Source organism: Salvelinus namaycush, chromosome 26 (assembly GCF_016432855.1).
Source record: "Salvelinus namaycush isolate Seneca chromosome 26, SaNama_1.0, whole genome shotgun sequence".
Classification (NCBI taxonomy): Eukaryota; Metazoa; Chordata; class Actinopteri; order Salmoniformes; family Salmonidae; genus Salvelinus; species Salvelinus namaycush.
Window position 1 is genome coordinate 5,896,483 of NC_052332.1, and position 17,506 is coordinate 5,913,988.

A 17,506-nucleotide genomic window follows, 5' to 3' on the forward strand; every position below is an offset into this window, starting at 1 on the left:
TAAAATAAAATTGATTCAAATTAGGTCAATTAGCCTATCAGAAGCTTCTAAAGCCATGCCATAATTTTCTCGAATTTTCCAAGCTGTTTAAAGGCACAGTCAACTTAGTGTATGTAAACAATTGTTGGAAAAAGGACTTGTGTCATGCACAAAGTAGATGTTCTAACCGACTTGCCAAAACTATAGTTTGTTAACAAGAAATTTGTGGAGTGGTTGAAAACGAGTTTTAATGACTCCAACCTAAGTGTATGTAAACTTCCGACTTCAACTGTATATCACGCAGGACCATTCATGGGGGAAATGTTTCTGATATTGATTGATGCGCATTCTAAATGGGTGGATGTGTATCCTGTGAGTCCTGCTTCATCCACCACTATTACAGATTGCCTATGACAGCGCTTCAGTCACCAAAGGATACCGGAGATGGTGGTGAGTGACAACACAACCTGTTTCGTGAGCACTGAAGCACAATAATTCTTCAGAAACAATGGCATTGTGCATGTGACATCAGCTGCATATCAACCATCTTCAAATAGTCTGGCAGAACGCGCAGTACAGACATTCAAAGAAATTATGAAAAAAAGTGCAGAAGGGAGCATAGCAGCAAAAGTGTCACCTGTTCTGTTCAGCTACAGAATAACACCTCAATCGACAACAATACTTTCTCCTGCTGAGTTGTTATTAGGTTGTAGACTACGCTCCACACTGGACCTAGTCCATTGAGACCTGAAAAGGAAAGTTAAACGCAAGCAATACACACAGAAAGAGAACCATGACAAACCAAGGGCTGAAGTTTTGGAGAGGGGGACCCTATCCTTACCAGAAATGTCAGTCATGGGCCAAAATGTATTCCTGGATTCATAGACTCAGTGACTGGTCCTGTCTCCAACGTAATAATGGGAGATGGTAAAGTGGTTCGCATATATGTTGATCAGATTCTTACCAGACATGAGGGAACAACAAGTGAGTTACTAATTGTGATGGCAGAGGACAGGCTGTTCTCTAGCTATCCACTTGCTTCTATGGTGCACATTCCACAGACAGAGACCGTAACAAAGGGAACAGTTCAAGAAGAGGAGAACCCAGTTTCAGAGTCAGATACTGAGCCCAGCTCAGAAACAGCTGGTGACTCCTCCACTGTTGAGAATGGACACTACCCCTAGTGTTCGTCACAAAGCTTCCAAGCTGCTTAAAGGACTTTGAACTGTGAACAGGGTAAACTAAAATGCTTGTGAACATGTGAAATGTAATGTCTATTGTCATGCTTATTGTTTACACTGACTTGTTTAGTTCAGTAGAGTACAGAACAAGTTAAAAAGAATGCTGTTTCAGTTAAAGGAACGCTAGTTCAGCATTAGTTCATTAATGCAATAAAATAGCATAAGGAATGTCTTCTTATGTTGTATATCCTAAAAAAAAGTTTTTTGGGGGGAAGATTTTATATTGAAATCTTAATAAGGGAGGAGGAATGTGGTAATGTGGTATTAACACGTCATTACACATACACGGCACCAGGTCTGTAGCACTTAAAATGAGTACATATAATCATTGTTAGAGTATTGGGGCGCACCAATACACACATTGAGTGCAGCTACGACTGTCTGCCTGTTACACCATGCTCCGGGTTAATAATAAAGTAATCAGTTTATAAAGAGCTACTGCCTTATTTCTTCTAAGGCATAAAGAGTTCCATGGATTATTACAGATAAATCCATTCCTCATTCCCATGAATGAACTGGCCCATCAGCCACTGAGGTATATGAATGACATCAGGCACTTTTGCGGTTGCACGTCTGCCCGCACGTCACTTCCTCCAGCCTCTCTCGCTTCCATCTTGCTCCCCGCGTGTGCTCGCTGCTAATGTGCAGGTCAGTGAGGAGCTCTAAAATACCTTATTTCCTGCACTGTTTCTGCTCTTCTCCAACTGCACACGGTGAACAATGTACTTGGTTATCAGACCGGTAAAAATCGTGGAGTTTGAGCACAAGTGGACTTGGTAATAGAGTTGAGAGCTGGGAGGTGAGGTTTGAGTGACAGGCCCAATACCGCTGGCGCTAATCGAATTTAGCAACTTGGTAGCTAGTCAGAGGCAAAAAGCCCGATACATTGTTTATCTGGCTTTTACTTTTCAGTGGTCATCGTCGACATGTCAAATGTATGTAGATATTTAGCTAGCAGCGGTGTAGATGGCAGTGTTTTTTCATTTTCTCGACATGTTCCAGTTCGCTGACATCAACAGTTACAACGGCCTATTAGCATAGCTAGCTACATACGTGCCTATTATTATCCAGCTAGCTAACGTTAGCTCTCATATCTAAACAGAAATACCTTACTAGCTAAGTACTGGTAAGTTTGTTGATAGTTTGTCTGCTAAACTTAGACAACATGTAGCTAACGTTGTTAGCTAGCTACAGTTCATTGATTTAAGCCGTGGCGTCTCTGCTTTTTTTGGTTGCAGGACTGCGTCTTAACGACGTTGGCAAGCAATTAAGCATCTAACTTTTTTATGTTCTATAACGTTTGCTAGCTGATACTGCTCAACAGGCAGTTTGGTTGCTAACGTGACATATCGTAGTGTTGCCTTTCAAACTTCTCAACCACAATATTGATTTACTGTTTTGGGGATTTTTGCTAATTTACTGTACATCAACAGTACACTCACGTGTGGGGGTGTGCCTTCAACTTGTATTTCATGCAAAAATTAATTTAGGCTACATGTAACGTTACTGGTCTAAGGAAGGGGAAAGGGGGATACCTAGTCAGTTGAACAGCTGAATGCCTTCAACTGAAATGTCTGACGCATTTAACCCAACCCTTCTGAATCTGAGAGGTGCGGTAGTCAGATGTTTGTAGAAAATATTTTCAGTAAGAAAAATACAGGCTTAAGTGAGGCGGGGCTTACAAAGGTATTACAAATGTAACTTTAGTTAACCAGAAACAAATAATCCTAATTATATAATACCAGTAACCCAAATGCTGTCTATTTCAGATGAAAGAAATAATAATGAACCAAGAAAAACTTGCCAAACTTCAGGCACAAGTCCGTATTGGCGGCAAGGTAAGAATATAAGCCATTAACACCAATCAATTTCTTCCTATTATGCTCCGATCATGTTTTTCCACCTAGTAACACAGCACTATTTAAAACAGTATGTTTAGAAAAATAACATGTCATTGTAAAGCTCATCTTGCACCTGGTGTTAAAAGAGCATGCACTTGGATCTGTCTTCTGTTATACAGGGCACCGCTCGCAGAAAGAAGAAGGTCGTGCACAGAACCGCAACAGCAGATGACAAGAAACTTCAGTTCTCCCTAAAGAAACTAGGCGTCAACAACATCTCTGGTATCGAAGAGGTAAGGTCTGGTCAATGGTTAAAGACTGACCCATTCACTCTCTGTAACCATCTCTTTTTAAATGTATGCCAGAGTACTTGAATTGGTGTGAAATTGGAACGCGTTGATCTCTTTGAAAGCAGAGGGTTATTTTCAAGGCACAACTTAGCTAGCTGTGGTCTGTGAGTTTTCAGAAATGGAGATGTCTAGTGCGACTGCAAGTAACATGGCATAACCATTCTCATTCCTCGCAGGTGAACATGTTTACGAACCAGGGGACAGTGATCCACTTCAACAACCCCAAAGTGCAGGCCTCCCTGGCAGCCAACACCTTCACAATCACTGGCCACGCCGAAACAAAGCAGCTGACAGAGATGCTGCCCAGCATCCTCAACCAGCTGGGAGCAGACAGCCTGACAAGCCTCCGGAGACTGGCTGAGGCTCTACCCAAACAGGGTACGTGTTCCTGGGGGAGGTAGCTGGATGGTGAGGGGGTACTGGCCGAGGCGCTGCCCAAACAGGGTACATGCGTCTGGGGGACATTTCAAAAATAGTCTTCACCTCATCTGTTTGATTTGGCCACAGGTACTAGAGACTTCTGTAGTGTTAGTGTGTGAGGAGGTGGATTGGTAATCGAAACAGACAGAAATGCACAGTAATAATTTGAACGTTTTTGCACTTGTAATTGGAATGTTTGGGATTTGAAGTAGGGCTGGAGTTTCTTTGATGAATTTTGATCACTGTGCAGGCACTGACATTGTAATAGAAATGACATTTGTTTTACTTATTCTTCATGGTTGGATAAATCTTCCTGAAGACGCGAGGCATTTGTACATTGCTCTGCAAGAAGTTTGTAACATTTCTTATTTCTTCCTCACAGCTGGAGATGGAAAAGCACCAATTGCCCCCATAGAGGAAGAGGATGATGATGTTCCAGGTGAGTTATATGAAGAGCAGTCTCAACGTGCTGAGGTTGTGATTGTTTGAGTTTCAATCTGAGATTTAGCTCAGACTTCTGTTTCCATTCATGTGGGCGGGCACCTGTTTCTCACTAGCCCGTGGCTCCGGCAAACCTGCTCTGACTTTATGCCAAAGTCAGGCCATTGGTACTTTTCCGCTGGCATTCACTTAAAAATGGCTAGCTGAACTTTAACACTTTCTCACAAAGTAACTGTCTTGATGTAAAAGTAGTTGATTCTGCTCACCCCAAGTCTTTAGTAACACTCCTGATGGAAACACAATTACACAATTACACATTAACAAGAAGCACTAGTGACACACTGGTGTGGGTTAAGTCTTAGAGGAAACCCCCCCCCCTCAAAACCACTCATTCCTTTAATTTACAGTGAGAACATAATTTTTTTGTGAACAAATGTTTAATTTTGGCGTTGTAATAAGGTTGGTAGCAACATGGGAAATCGTTGTGGAAGTCTGTTGCAGCTCAGGTCGACTACAAAATCCACAAAACAATGCTCTCTATGGGCTAGCTAGCAAATGTAGCTACACAATAATACCAAAGACAATATCAGCATGTGAAGGAGCTAGTTTGCTGTAAAATCGCCTAAACCAACTGCACTATCAATTTAAGAGTCAACAATCTCACCATGTTCAACCTGCAGATCGATGTGCCTCAGTGGAGTCGGACATTCGCAACAGCAGATATACTGTTGAGGAGATGGGGAAACGTTGCCCATGCTACGTCAATGGACCGAGCGGTGCGCTCTGAGCGATTCTGGGACGAGCGCTCTTCAAGGAGTGAATGGGAGTCTATTGGGCGCTAGCTCAAAAACCCAACATTGGCACCAATTTCATGAAGAAGTACAACATTACAAATCTTGTCCAAGATGTGAGAATTAACTTGCTATCTGTAATATCGTAACTTTGGATTTGTGTCGTTGCGTTCTCGAGGAAAATTGGCACGTTTCTCGACAAAGTCAGTTTGAGAAGGGATTATGTAACGATTAGCTTAGCAACTGCGGGACGCAGCATGACAACGTGAACGCAATTGGTGGGGCGTTAACTCAGCAAAATAAGAAATGTCCTCTCACTGTCGACTGCGTTTATTTTCAGCAAACTTAACTTGTGTAAATATTTGTATGACATAACAAGATTCAACAACTGAGACAAATTGAACAAGTTCCACAGACATGTGACTAACAGAAATGGAATAATGTGTCCCTGAACAAAAAGGGTCAAAATTAAAAGTAAGTCAGTATCTGGTGTGGCCACCAGCTGCATTAAGTACTGCAGTGCATCTTATCCTCATGGACTGCACCAGATTTGCCAGATGTTACCCCACTCTTCCACCAAGGCACCTGTAAGTTCCCGGACATTTCTGGAGGGAATGGCCATAGCCCTCACCCTCCCTGATCCAACAGGTCTCAGACATGCTAAATGGGATTGAGATACAGGTTCTTTGCTGGCCATGGCAGAACACTGCCATTTCTGTCTTGCAGGAAATCACGCACAGAACAAGAAGTATGGCTGGTGGCTTGTCATGCTGGAGGGTCATGTCAGGATGAGCCTGCAGGAAGGGTACCACATGAGGGAGGAGGATGTCTTCCCTGTAACGCACAGCGTTGAGATTGCCTGCAATGACAACAAGCTCAGTCTGACGATGCTGTGACACACCGTCCCAGACATGACGGACCCTCCACCTCCAAATCGATCCCGCTCCAGAGTACAGGCCTCGGTGTAACGCTCATTTCTTCGACAATAAACGTGAATCCAACCATCACCCCTGGTGAGACAAAACCGCGACTCGTCAGTGAATAGCACTTTTTGCCAGTCCTGTCTGGTCCAGCAACGGTGGGTTGGTGCCCATAGGTGACGTTGTTGTCGGTGAGGACCAGGCCTTACAACAGGCCTGCACGCCCTCAGTCCAGCCTATTGCGGACAGTCTGAGCACTGGTAGAGGGATTGTGCGTTCCTGGTGTAACTCGGGCAGTTGTTGTTGCCATCCTGTACCTGTCCAGCAGGTGTGATGTTTGGATGTACCGATCCTGTGCAGGTGTTACACGTGTTCTGCCACTTCGAAGGACGATCAGCTGTCTGTCCTGTCTCCCTGTAGCGCTGTCTTAGGCGTCTCACAGTACGGACATTGCAATGTATTGCCCTGGCCACATCTGCAGTCCTCATGCCTCCTTGCAGCATGCCTAAGGCATGTTCATGCAAATGAGCAGGGATCCTGGGCATCTTTCTTCTGGTGTTTTTCTGAGTCAGTAGAAAGGCCTCTTTAGTGTCCTAACTGTGACCTTAATTGCCTACCGTTTGTAAGCTGTTAGTTTCTTAACGACCATTCCACAGGTGCATGTTCATTAATTGTTTATGGTTCATTGAACAAGCATGAGAAATAGTGTTTAAATGAAGATCTGTGAAGTTATTTGGATTTTTACAAATTATCTTTGAAAGACAGGGTCCTGAAAAGGGGATGTTCTTTTTTTGTTGAATTTACGCTCCTTCCTTCATTGGATTCCTATCGCCTTTCTGGTATCTCTGGCAATTGCACCATGATATGCACCCTGGACTGAAGAGGCAGACAAATAGGAAAATTGTGCTAGACCCTCTGTTAAATTACACATATCTTGAGGTAGGAATATTGCAAAAATATGATCAATGGCTCATTCGAGAGAAGACATCCTCCCGAGTTATGACATTGGCCAGTATTGAAGTCTGACATGTATGACAGACCTTTTCGCAATCTAAAAGTCGTTTTCCTATTACCTTCCAGTGTAGCGAGAGCAACTATCACAGTGCCTCGTCATACCGGCTGGATTTCTGCCTGCTTGAATGCCAATAACTCAAACATGAAATGACCCAGGGAATCGATAGAACATCACTCAGATGCACAAAAACAATAGAACATTCAAAATTGGTGAATCGTTCCTTTAAGAGCTCTCCAGTCATTTCAGTCTCTGCAAACGGAGCGATCCCAAAATTTCGGCTGTGCAAAAGTACGTGGTACTAAGCAAACAAAGCAATGTCAGATCCGTTGCATACTGTGTGGAGCACTTTAGGTGGAAGTGTAGCAATGGAGGCATCCGTGTGTGAGAATCACACCAGCCTCTGGCAGTACATTTCACGCTGTCCCACTCCCACCCTCTTGGCATGGATGGACACATCTCTAGTTATTGGTTATTTTCCTCCCTGCTTATTTCTACTTGACCATAGGGATTGTGTAGGTATATTCAATAATGGACCATGTTCTTGGCCTCTTGTAAATTTGCTCAGTGACTCAACATCACCCACATGTCTAGTTAGTATACATGTTATACTTTCTCTGAAGTCTGACTCCAGAAGAAGTTACATCTGGGCTTTTACTTTCCCTCTGATTAATAAAACCTTGCCAGGTTTGCTTACTTTTGGGAATTGAAGGGGGTCATGCTCAGGGGATCCAACAATGACTAGAGTAATTGGTGATGGGTGGGAGTCGGGGTGGTGGGTTTAGTGTTTGAAACGTTGTGTTCGTTGTTTATGAGTTCTGAAAGCAGTTTGCTTTTCTTTGTTGGAGAAAATGGGTCCAAACACATGCGGTTGCCATTACAATTACCCACAGCTTTTCCCAGGGCTATCCTTTTCCCGTAACCCAAAGTTTTCTCAAACGATTACACTCCCGTTCAGTGTGGGGAATGGTTGAAGCCCGATGACAGTCTATGTCTATGCCATCATGTTATTACTGGTGTTTAGTTTCCCTTTGTGTCCACCCCCCCCCCCCCCCCCACTAAAATATATTATATTCAGACCGTCGGAATTGTTTCCATTTGAACCCTCAACCCCTCTGAGACAAATATGGACTTGACAGATTTCAGTCTTCATTGAAAAAATAGGACCCTCCTTGTGATCCTCAGTGCCTTTTTGATCCTCTGCCATGATTTTTACATCTGTTTTCTGTAGTTCTGTGTACCTTCCCCTTGCAGAGCGAGACTCGTTCTGAGTCTAAAGGGAGAGCTGTTTGTGTGGGGGGGGATTGTCCTTTTTTCCTTAAGTGATCTGAGATTAGTAGAAAGAGGCATGTATGTTTGTATTTAGGCCTGTTTCTTAACCTTACTGACACGTCACTTACCCACCGTTGGCTCTTGTGTTGTTTTTAGATCTGGTGGAGAATTTCGATGAGGCTTCCAAGGATGAGGCAAACTAAAGAAGAAAAAAAACAGACCTTCAGGAGTCTCAACAGGACTGGGTTGGATAGGGGCACTAGGAGTTCTTTTTTGTTTGTATTTTTATTTCTGAAATGCTATTTTGTGCACTGTGGTGTCTGTGTCCAGTTTGAGTCAGTGAGAGATTGTACGGGTTGTCTGAGGTTCGTGCTCTTCATATTCTCTTCAGCTGTTTCTTCCATGTTACTGAACCTGATTTCTTTGCAGTCTGGCTGAAACCATATCTGGAATAAACATTTGCTATTGTCAATTTATATTTTATCTCCGATTACTGTAAAAAACACTTTAATTGCACCCCATGGTCAACTAAGGCATGGTACAGAGCAGTGCGCTGGACTGCCGACAATGTGACTTAAAGGTCATTTATGCTTGCGCCGACGTGCACAGCATTTACTTTGAATAAATGACGTGTACAGATAAATCTGTGCAGTACATTTGGTGAAGATGGTTTACACGGTGTTTATTTACAATAAAGCAGCACCAGCAAAGATCTGAAGGAACATTCTACAACACTAATGTACCCTGGGATGGCATTTCAACCATATCTTCCAATGAAGTCGCTCAGATAAACACACAAATATACATTAAACTACAACCTACCTACAGCAGGATCTCTCCCCTTTAGGATCGCTGCTCTTTATTAAGCTTTATGTATATTTGAAAAAGCTCTGAACAAGGCCTTGAGACTGATAAGTAAAGCTTAATAAAGAGCAGTGATACTACCAAGAGCAGTGTGCGGGTTTCTTTTTTCTGGACACAATTTGAAAAGCTTTTTGTGGCTATGGAAAATGTCTTTTTTTAAATTTCAGCTCATGAAACATGGGACCAACAATTTATTGATTTTTATATTTATTGTTCGATGTACTTCATTTCACCACAACTTTAGTGTTAAAAGTAGCCCGTGAAATGACGTTACCACGAGCAGCACTGCAGATATTGAGATGCAAGACTTTGTTCCGTCACACACAGTATGTGCACGGGTTCGCTGAATGCCATTACGTGGGAGCTAGGGCACCAAAACAGCATAGAAGTTGACACTCTTAATAGTTGCGGCAGTTGACCCACTAGGCTGTTTACTTTCATGCTAATACCCTTTTCATGAGGGGCAGAATTCTCAAATGACGTGTGCAATTAACTCCACTTTCAACATCCCCCATTTATTAATGCATGATTAGTGTAGACGTTTGGGTTTATGCACTAGTTTCTCACATTGGCATTTTGCTCAGAAGTTATTTACATGGTTACAAAACTCAATAGGACGTCTACCCAAAACAGATACATGGGGTGCCTAAATACTCACACACATGCTTCCTAAACGTTTCACATATGAGCCTAACAGGTGAGTCTCGTAGACGTGCTTCACGTTTGTCCTCAGACATATTTCTTAATTCATTATGGCGTCTGCTGTATACTGTGTTTCCATTCTCAGGCAGTCCATGTCCCCCAGGTTAGTGGCTTTTCCCTGGGATCTGGTCACTCTCGCATCCCCATAAGCAGCTTCAGTAGATGGGCCTCCATCACCTGTTGAACTGATCAGAGAATAGAGGCGTTTCATGAAAGTTTGAGTATTGTACGAAATCAAAAAGGCAAGTATCCGGTAGAGTTGGTTAAAGGTAAATAGGAAAGCTAGGTTGCTTAAAACCTGAACTGACAAAGAAAAGGACAGAATGCTATCCTCAAACAGAGATCACAGCTCAAATGCAGCCATTTTAAACATTACGTCTCTTTATTACCAGAGTACAAATATCCAAGTCATGAAATTGTAACAACTAGTGGGTTAGTTTGAGCATGGCTTGATTGGGATATGTTTCCATAACAGATGACATGTCTAGCCTCGGCATACACAGCACCATGAACTGTTAACTTCCTGGTTTGACTGATCCTAGTCAGGTCTAGTGAAACAGACCCAGAATCAGAAGGTGATCATTCTGAGCTGGCTACTTTATGCATAATTGTATCAAAACACAAAGTCTGATTGCGGAAGAGGATGCGGTTGGTTACTAGCTATGTTTCCACTAACTTGTCCGGCGATTTTAATTGTTAGAAAAATTGACAGAAAATAGATGCGACAATTGCCTGATACGGTGCAGTTCCATTGAACGGTCTTGTGCCACTAAAAACAGCTGGATGTAATGTCACACCTAAAAATAACACTCGCAAAAACCTAGTGTCTAATAAAAATAGTGGTTGGAGTGTTTCCATTATCAATTTTGGCAAATTGTGCATTAAATTCCCGACAGGTGGTGGGAGGGCATACAGGCGTTGTCTCAGGTACACTGGGAAAGCCAGCATGACTAGAATGCAAGAATTGACATTCTAATTCTCATGTGCCAACGTATTGGCATGGTGCATCTGTGTAATGATCACGCTGTTTCAATCAGCTTCTTGATATGCCACTCCGGTCAGGTGGATGGACTAGCTTGACAAATAACTGCTCACTAACAGGGATGTAAACAAATTTGTGCGCAAAATGAGAGAAATAAGCTTTGTGCGCATGGAACATTTCTGTAATCTTATTTCAGCTCATGAAACCAACACTTTACATGTTTATTTTTGTTCAGTAGTTACATATTTAGCAAGCAGTATGCATTTTAAGAATTAAATGTTGAGTGGAGCTTTGTAGTTATGTGATGACATCACGTGCCCCGTGTACCTAATAAATTATTCTGCAATCAGCATTTAAGTTTATTTGTTTCTATATATATATAAAAAAAGAAGTTTGACAAATTAAACATCCACCCGTCGAACAAATACAAGTCGGCCTTTAGAATATTTCTCCTATAGCTGCTGTTTCCATTACACCATGTCAGTGTTTTTTTGCGACATTGCTTTTGTCAAATAAACCAGGGTCAATGGAAACCTGCCTATTGTTATACACTGACTAGAAGGAACTTTCACCAAATACCCTTGTTTCTTTCAAAATATTCTAATATGTAGTTAATAGAGTTGTCTGTCTGCACCATATGTATCTTTATGAAAGTAGCAAGTAGACCTGGCAAAAGACGAGTAATGAACTGCTACATTTCTGCTTTATGTAGCCTGTGTATGCATAGAGTACAATACCGCTTTCGTGAAAAGATTCATGATATTTCAACCTGTTCATGATAAGTATATAGCCTAAAAATGATATGAAATGCATATTTGTATACCATTCCTATGGCCCATTGCCACAGCCATATCCATAGCGTTGAAGCCAGAGTCGGACTCAGTGGTGGGGTCGGCTCCACTTTCTGTGACAGTAAAGGTTTGAATTCATCAGATGACAGACCTGTCTACACAAATACAGCCTACATCTAAACATAATTTACCTAAACATTAAAAGTCAGTTTCAGAACCGCCACTGCTGTTGATAAGTACAGTATGTCTGCTGAGTGGAGGGTCAGTCAGTCCTTACCCAGGAGCATTTCCACACAGGGCACATGGTTCCCATGGACAGCGTAGAGCACGGGAGCCCCGCCGTTCTGAAACCAACCCACAAACACTGTGTCACATTCGGGCAAACACCTTGGGTAGCCTCCAGAAAGGTAAGCTCACCACATTCACATCACTGATTTGGGGGATGCATATCCATTTGTTTACATAAGCCAGACACAAGAATACAGTTTAAAATCCTGAATCGGCTAACTTTCCTACCCAGTCATATTCATTGACGTCCACCCCACAGTCGATCAGCATCTTCACGATGTCTGTGTATCCCTTACTGCATGCCAGAGACAGAGCACTCTCTCTGCCTTTAGCCAACAGGTTGGGGTCCGCTCCCTAAAGGAAGAGAACATGGAGACCATAAGTGAGAAAAGAGTCAGGTCTAAGCGGCCCATTTATTAGTCAAAACGTGATTTCAACAATGTATTTTGCTGTTTTATGTAGTATGTGCATTTTGTAACAATATCGGACTATTTTGCTGCATATTTCTGTACCATGTTCAAATGAATTTAGTAATTTGCTGAGTTATTGGTCTCAACATGTCATTGTGCTTACGTTCTGAAGCAGGAACTCTACGATTGCAATCTGTCCATGTGCTGCAGCCCACATCAGGGGGGTGAAGCCTTCCTCATCCTGTAGGTTAATCACGGTCTCTACAGCCATACAAACACCAAAGCAATCAGTAACATGTTCCACATCTTTCAAGTCAACCAGTGAGAGCCCTATTATAGACATTATTGAGTGCATATTGTTCTTACCAACTGTTAATTATGTGACTCTGCATGGTTCTAAGGAGCCCGACAACATCAATATAACAACACATATAACTCCACCTTGAGGACATCATCACCTTGTTCAATCCTGCTGGCCAGGAAAACCATTTCACCCTGTGCTGCTAGCTGGTGAATGGACAGAGCTGGAAAGACATCATAGGTCAGAGGTCAAGCAGCCATCGTTCGATTCAGGTATGTTTTGTGTTGAAGTCATGTTTGAGGGTAAGTGATGTGTGACAAATCTAGGACGAACGCAGTCATATAGCTGCCCACTGTTCCGACCTCTATCTTTCAGAGGGGTTGGAAGTCTGTGTACATTGGACAAAGAAACCACCTTTTAGTTTAAGATGAGCTCAGGTACTTACAGTGGACCAGAAGAGGTGTGGAGGACACCTCGTTACCACGGTGCTTGTTGGTGAGTGTTGTCGACTGTTTGATGGGAGAGAAGTGTTTGGTGGTGGACGGGGTATAAACATGACGCACTTGTATCCCCGGTGAGGGTGACGTCTGAATATTACACTCGGCTGAAAGAGGGAAAAGAGACAGCATCAACCATTAGCTTAGTTCAATTGAGCAGCAAAATTAGCCTAAGATCATGGCTCTCAGTTCCACTACATTACACATAACTAAGTCATTGGACGAAGGCGTCTTCTAAGACCCCCAACGCTCGGCCTGAACATTAACACGCATCCCTTGAGCTAAGGGTTTGTAAGCATATCAGTGAGAAAAACTATATATTTTTAAAACTTTTATAGGGTTAGTGTTCCTACGTGGCCATTTCTCCATGTTACAGCGCGTGTTTTGAGGAAGACCGAATGACCACCTGTTCTAATTCGTTATCTAGCATACTCCGAACACCTGTGTGAAACGCTAACGGAAGAAGGCCGCCAGAATCATGTCAGTGAAAATACTGTCGGCTTGCAACTGTGAGAAAGCCGGTTATATTTAGCGTTTGTGAAATTATTTTCATGTGATATGAAATTCCTTTGTTTCTAGAACCGTTTCGTGATTGAGAGTCGATTCACGTTTAAATTGATATTTTGTGCTGCCAGTCTACCTCGGAAAATAACACAAGATCCTTGACTGAGGAGTAACGGTAGGCACCTTAAGAGTACTGGGATAGGGTGAAATATGGAAATTGCATTGTAATACCAATGAGTGCTTCAACAGTTGGTAGTTAGTTGGTACCTTTAAATAAAACAGAAGCCACCTCCAAATCGGAGTTGACTTGGTCCTGGATGTTTTTGCTGTCCTCCTCGTTGAGTGACTTGACGAATCTTGAGCACACGTTCATATCGAAGCGGTTGGGCAGAATGAACTTGATCCCCATGGCCACGTTCTGTGCACCTGTGTTGTCCGCACTCCCACCCGGGTGTTCCAACTTGATGCCACTCATATCTGGCATCACACATATCTCCTCTGAGATCGAACTGGTCCTACCTGGTACCAAACCTTTGTCCATGACTGAGTAGTCAGAGGGTCGACTCAGTGCTAGGTGGATGTGATGGCGACTGTCTGGTTAATAAAGGCTTTGTATACCACAACGGGTGTGCCATAAGAGAAGTCAGTGAAAGCCTAGAATGAATTAAAACGTAACATCAGCATTGGGTAGGCCGAGGGTTAGTGCTAATATGCATAAACCCACAGGAGAGTGGTTGCAAGAAAACAGACAAGGATCATTCCTAATTAACAACATAGGATCAAATCAGTCCAGAGGCTTACATCGTTCTAATTCTAGGGCCTAGCTAGCTACTACCAAATGCTGTCTGACTTACCATTACTGGTAGTTAGCTAATACTTTGAAATAAATAATAGACGAAACCAAACTGATTGACTAGTGTTAGCTAGCCCAAGATGGGCCAACTCGTTGAACGAGAGCTAGCTAACGTAACGTTAGCTAGCTAAGTGTTAGCAAGCTAGCTAACAGACCCAGTATAATCAATTGCATGCAACCTAACGTACTGATTAGAAGCACAACTAACACCGTTGTTAGTGATTTACATTTATTAATAATAATTTCTTACTAAGTAGCTAACACATTTTGTGTAATGTCCACCGATGGTGCAAGGATTTGATAGCTGGCTTTTCACTTGTTTCTCGCGCATGAGCACTAAAGGTTGTTTTTATTTTTTTCATAATGTGCCAGACTGTAAAACCAGGTATATGAACCCTAAAACAGTCGATAACATGCTTTATTCTAGCGCGACACCTACAATTATTGAAAACATACAGAAACATATTTTATATTTTAGGAAATTTGACAATGAATGACACTTAATAACCAAGCCTATTTTTTTGTTGTTGTCCATATTCTGGTTGTGGAGGCTTATCACATGCAAATCTTTGAGGCCTTGGGGACCTGTGTTTTACTTGTGTGTCAGCTCCAAAAACCTAACCTGGGTGAATTTAAAGTTTTACCATGACATTTTGCAATGTTTTTGTTAATCCATTTTAATACGAAAGCTTGGATAATAGATTAGGCTACACTGGTTACTCTGCTGTGAGATTACCTTCGGAAGCACAAAGATCACAGTTTTGGTCAAATGCTAAAAATTGGTTTATGGAATGTTAAAAAAAATTGACCACAGGTTCTTTAGAACAATTGCTCAATTTTCCTTGAATATTTTCGTTGAATGAAATGTCTCATTGTAAACCAAAGACAAAGGAGCTGATCGTGGACTACGGGAAAAAGAGGGCCGAACAGGCCGCCATTAACATCGATGGGGCTGTAGTGGAGCGGGTCCCCCTCAGGAGATTTGGCATGTGTCTCCAGATCCTCAAAGTTCTACAGCTGCACCATCGAGAGCATCCTGACCGGTTGCATCACCGCCTGGTATGGCCACTGTTCGGCAGCCGACTGTAAGGCGCTACAGAGGGTAGTACGAACGCCCCAGTACATCACTGGGGCCAAGCTTCCTGCCATCCAGGACCTATATACTAGGCGGTGTCAGAGGAAGGGCCAAGTCACCCAAGTCATAATAAACTGTTCTCTCTGCTACCACACGACAAGCAGTACAGGAACGCCAAGTAGATCCAAAATGCTCCTTAACAGCTTCTACCCCTGAAGCCATAAGACTGCTGAACAATTAATCAAATGCCCCTCCCCTTGTTTTTACACTGCTGCTACTCGCTGTTTCTTATCTATGCATAGTCACCTTACACCTACCTACAGGTACAAATTACTTTGACTAACCTGTACCCCCACACATTGACTCAGTACCGGTACCCCTTGTATATAGCCTTGTTAGTGTTATTTTATTGTTATTTTATTGTAACTTTAATTTTTTTTTTTTTAATTACTTTAGTTTTATAGAGTAAATATTTTCTTAACCAACAACGCAGTTCAAGAAATAGAGTTAAGGGCTTGTAAATAAGCATTTCATGGTAAGGTCTACATCTTTTGTATTCAGCGCATGTGACAAATAAAATTAGATTGGATTTGAATCAAATAAGATGGAAACAGGCAAGTGTTTCTCTCATAAGCATGTTTTAAGTTACTCTTTTCATTCTCAACTTAAAGTAATAGAGCAGTAGAGTGTACGTTTGTAGAAATGTATATAGTACCATTCAGATCAAATTAAAAACATTTATTGACCCAGCTAGCTATCTTAAGTGTTTCCTTTGTGCTGCAAAGTCTCTACATTTGAAGCATGTTACTTCTGCTTGAATAATCTGGAATTACTCATTCGTTTGAGCACTCAGAGGTTTTCCCCTTCACTGGTCAAAGTTGCAACATGCTAATCTGATTTAGGGGGATATGCCAAATATTTCTCCCTAATCTGTCAAGTCCTGCCATAGACGAGTGTAGTCCTAAATTAAGCGCCATTCGTTTTTGTCTGCGTGTTTCACAGCTAAACCCCTGTCCAGATCAGGAAATTAGGAGCCACCTCTCTTAACCGCTAGTATTTCTGTGGCTAGGGCATTTTCAAATGCTGCTAACTTCGCTCATAAAATGTATTAATGACTTTTAATATTTTGGTTAGGGATCAATTGGCCAAGCAATAGATATTATTCGATTTCTGTCTGTGGAAATCTGATCTTGTACAAGGATCAAAAGCAAAATCAACCTGCTATCAACATTTGTCTCACCACAGCTTTCTTTCTTTTGGTGGTTTATACCTGAGTAATAGGGACGTTTTTGTATGGTCATGGTAAATAGTTTAGTTTTTGAATTGGTGACAATAGTTTGTGAATAGCGACCCATTCTAGTCAGGTCTTTCGTGACATCACAACAATTTCTGGGAATTACGCCTTCCTGAAACTAACTGTATGCGATGCAAACCATAACACATGTGAATGTCACATTCATTACGCTACTTAAGTTCCCCTTTACCAGAACATCCCCTGTAGGAAAGTATCCTAGAGTGTGGCGTTGGTAGATTTTAATAGATCCGTTTCACCTTCTATTGCGTGCTGGTTGACTTTACTTTCTTACGTGGCCTTGGCTTTCAAAGTTTGTTTATTTTGAGGTGACTGTGAGGCTAATCAACACATGTCTACAAATCTGCTGCAAAGTGGGGATTATCTAACTACGTGATTAGGCTTATGTTGCCTGGATGAAAACAGTTTTTCAGCCCCTGCCCTGTAGTATTTATGCAGTTCATTAGTCCCATAACCTCTGCTAGTGACATACACTTTGGCAGCGTTTAGACAGGCAGCCCAATTCTCATCTTTTTTTCACTAATTGATCTTTTGACCAATCAGATCAGCTCTGAAAAAGATATGATGTGATTGGTCAAAAGAACAATTAGTGGAACAAATATCAGAATGGGCTGCCTGTGTGAATGCAGCCTAAATAACCTCTAACCTGTTTGCTGTGTG

The 17,506-nt window shown here is 42.1% G+C and overlaps 2 protein-coding genes across 5 annotated transcripts; one reads left to right on the forward strand and one right to left on the reverse strand.

Moving 5' to 3' along the window:
* The first annotated feature begins 1,790 nt into the window (after positions 1-1,790).
* Positions 1,791-8,743, forward strand: btf3 (basic transcription factor 3). 2 transcript variants are annotated; one of them, XM_038964571.1, is made up of 6 exons: positions 1,791-1,868; positions 2,990-3,058; positions 3,241-3,354; positions 3,588-3,789; positions 4,214-4,270; positions 8,424-8,743. In XM_038964571.1, exons 2-6 carry the CDS (start codon positions 2,990-2,992, stop codon positions 8,468-8,470), a joined length of 489 nt encoding a protein of 162 aa, XP_038820499.1. In that variant the 5' UTR covers positions 1,791-1,868; the 3' UTR covers positions 8,471-8,743. The 2 variants fall into 2 exon arrangements, with proteins under 2 accessions (XP_038820499.1, XP_038820501.1); XM_038964573.1 differs by having other exon boundaries at positions 1,837-2,019.
* A 185-nt stretch (positions 8,744-8,928) lies between these two features.
* On the reverse strand, positions 8,929-14,787 carry LOC120020929 (ankyrin repeat family A protein 2-like). Of its 3 annotated transcripts, none has more exons than XM_038964568.1 (9): positions 14,710-14,787; positions 13,874-14,260; positions 13,051-13,209; positions 12,763-12,828; positions 12,468-12,565; positions 12,123-12,248; positions 11,884-11,950; positions 11,639-11,719; positions 8,929-10,018 (listed from the first exon to the last, which is right to left on the reverse strand). In XM_038964568.1, exons 2-9 carry the CDS (start codon positions 14,145-14,147, stop codon positions 9,963-9,965), a joined length of 927 nt encoding a protein of 308 aa, XP_038820496.1. In that variant the 5' UTR covers positions 14,148-14,260; positions 14,710-14,787; the 3' UTR covers positions 8,929-9,962. The 3 variants fall into 3 exon arrangements, with proteins under 3 accessions (XP_038820496.1, XP_038820497.1, XP_038820498.1); XM_038964569.1 differs by lacking the exon at positions 14,710-14,787 and adding an exon at positions 14,461-14,691; XM_038964570.1 differs by lacking the exon at positions 11,639-11,719.
* Between the last annotated feature and the right edge of the window lie 2,719 nt (positions 14,788-17,506).

Coding starts and splice junctions, on each gene's coding strand:
- btf3 (XM_038964571.1), top strand. CDS start 2,990: ATGAAAGAAATAATAATGAACCAAGAAAAACTTGCCAAACTTCAGGCA. Junction 3,355..3,587: donor ACATCTCTGGTATCGAAGAG/GTAAGGTCTGGT, acceptor CATTCCTCGCAG/GTGAACATGTTTACGAACCA. Junction 3,790..4,213: donor TGAGGCTCTACCCAAACAGG/GTACGTGTTCCT, acceptor TCTTCCTCACAG/CTGGAGATGGAAAAGCACCA.
- LOC120020929 (XM_038964568.1), bottom strand. CDS start 14,147: ATGGACAAAGGTTTGGTACCAGGTAGGACCAGTTCGATCTCAGAGGAG. Junction 11,951..12,122: donor ACGTCAATGAATATGACTGG/GTAGGAAAGTTA, acceptor GGTTGGTTTCAG/AACGGCGGGGCTCCCGTGCT. Junction 11,720..11,883: donor CTGTGTGGAAATGCTCCTGG/GTAAGGACTGAC, acceptor TTACTGTCACAG/AAAGTGGAGCCGACCCCACC.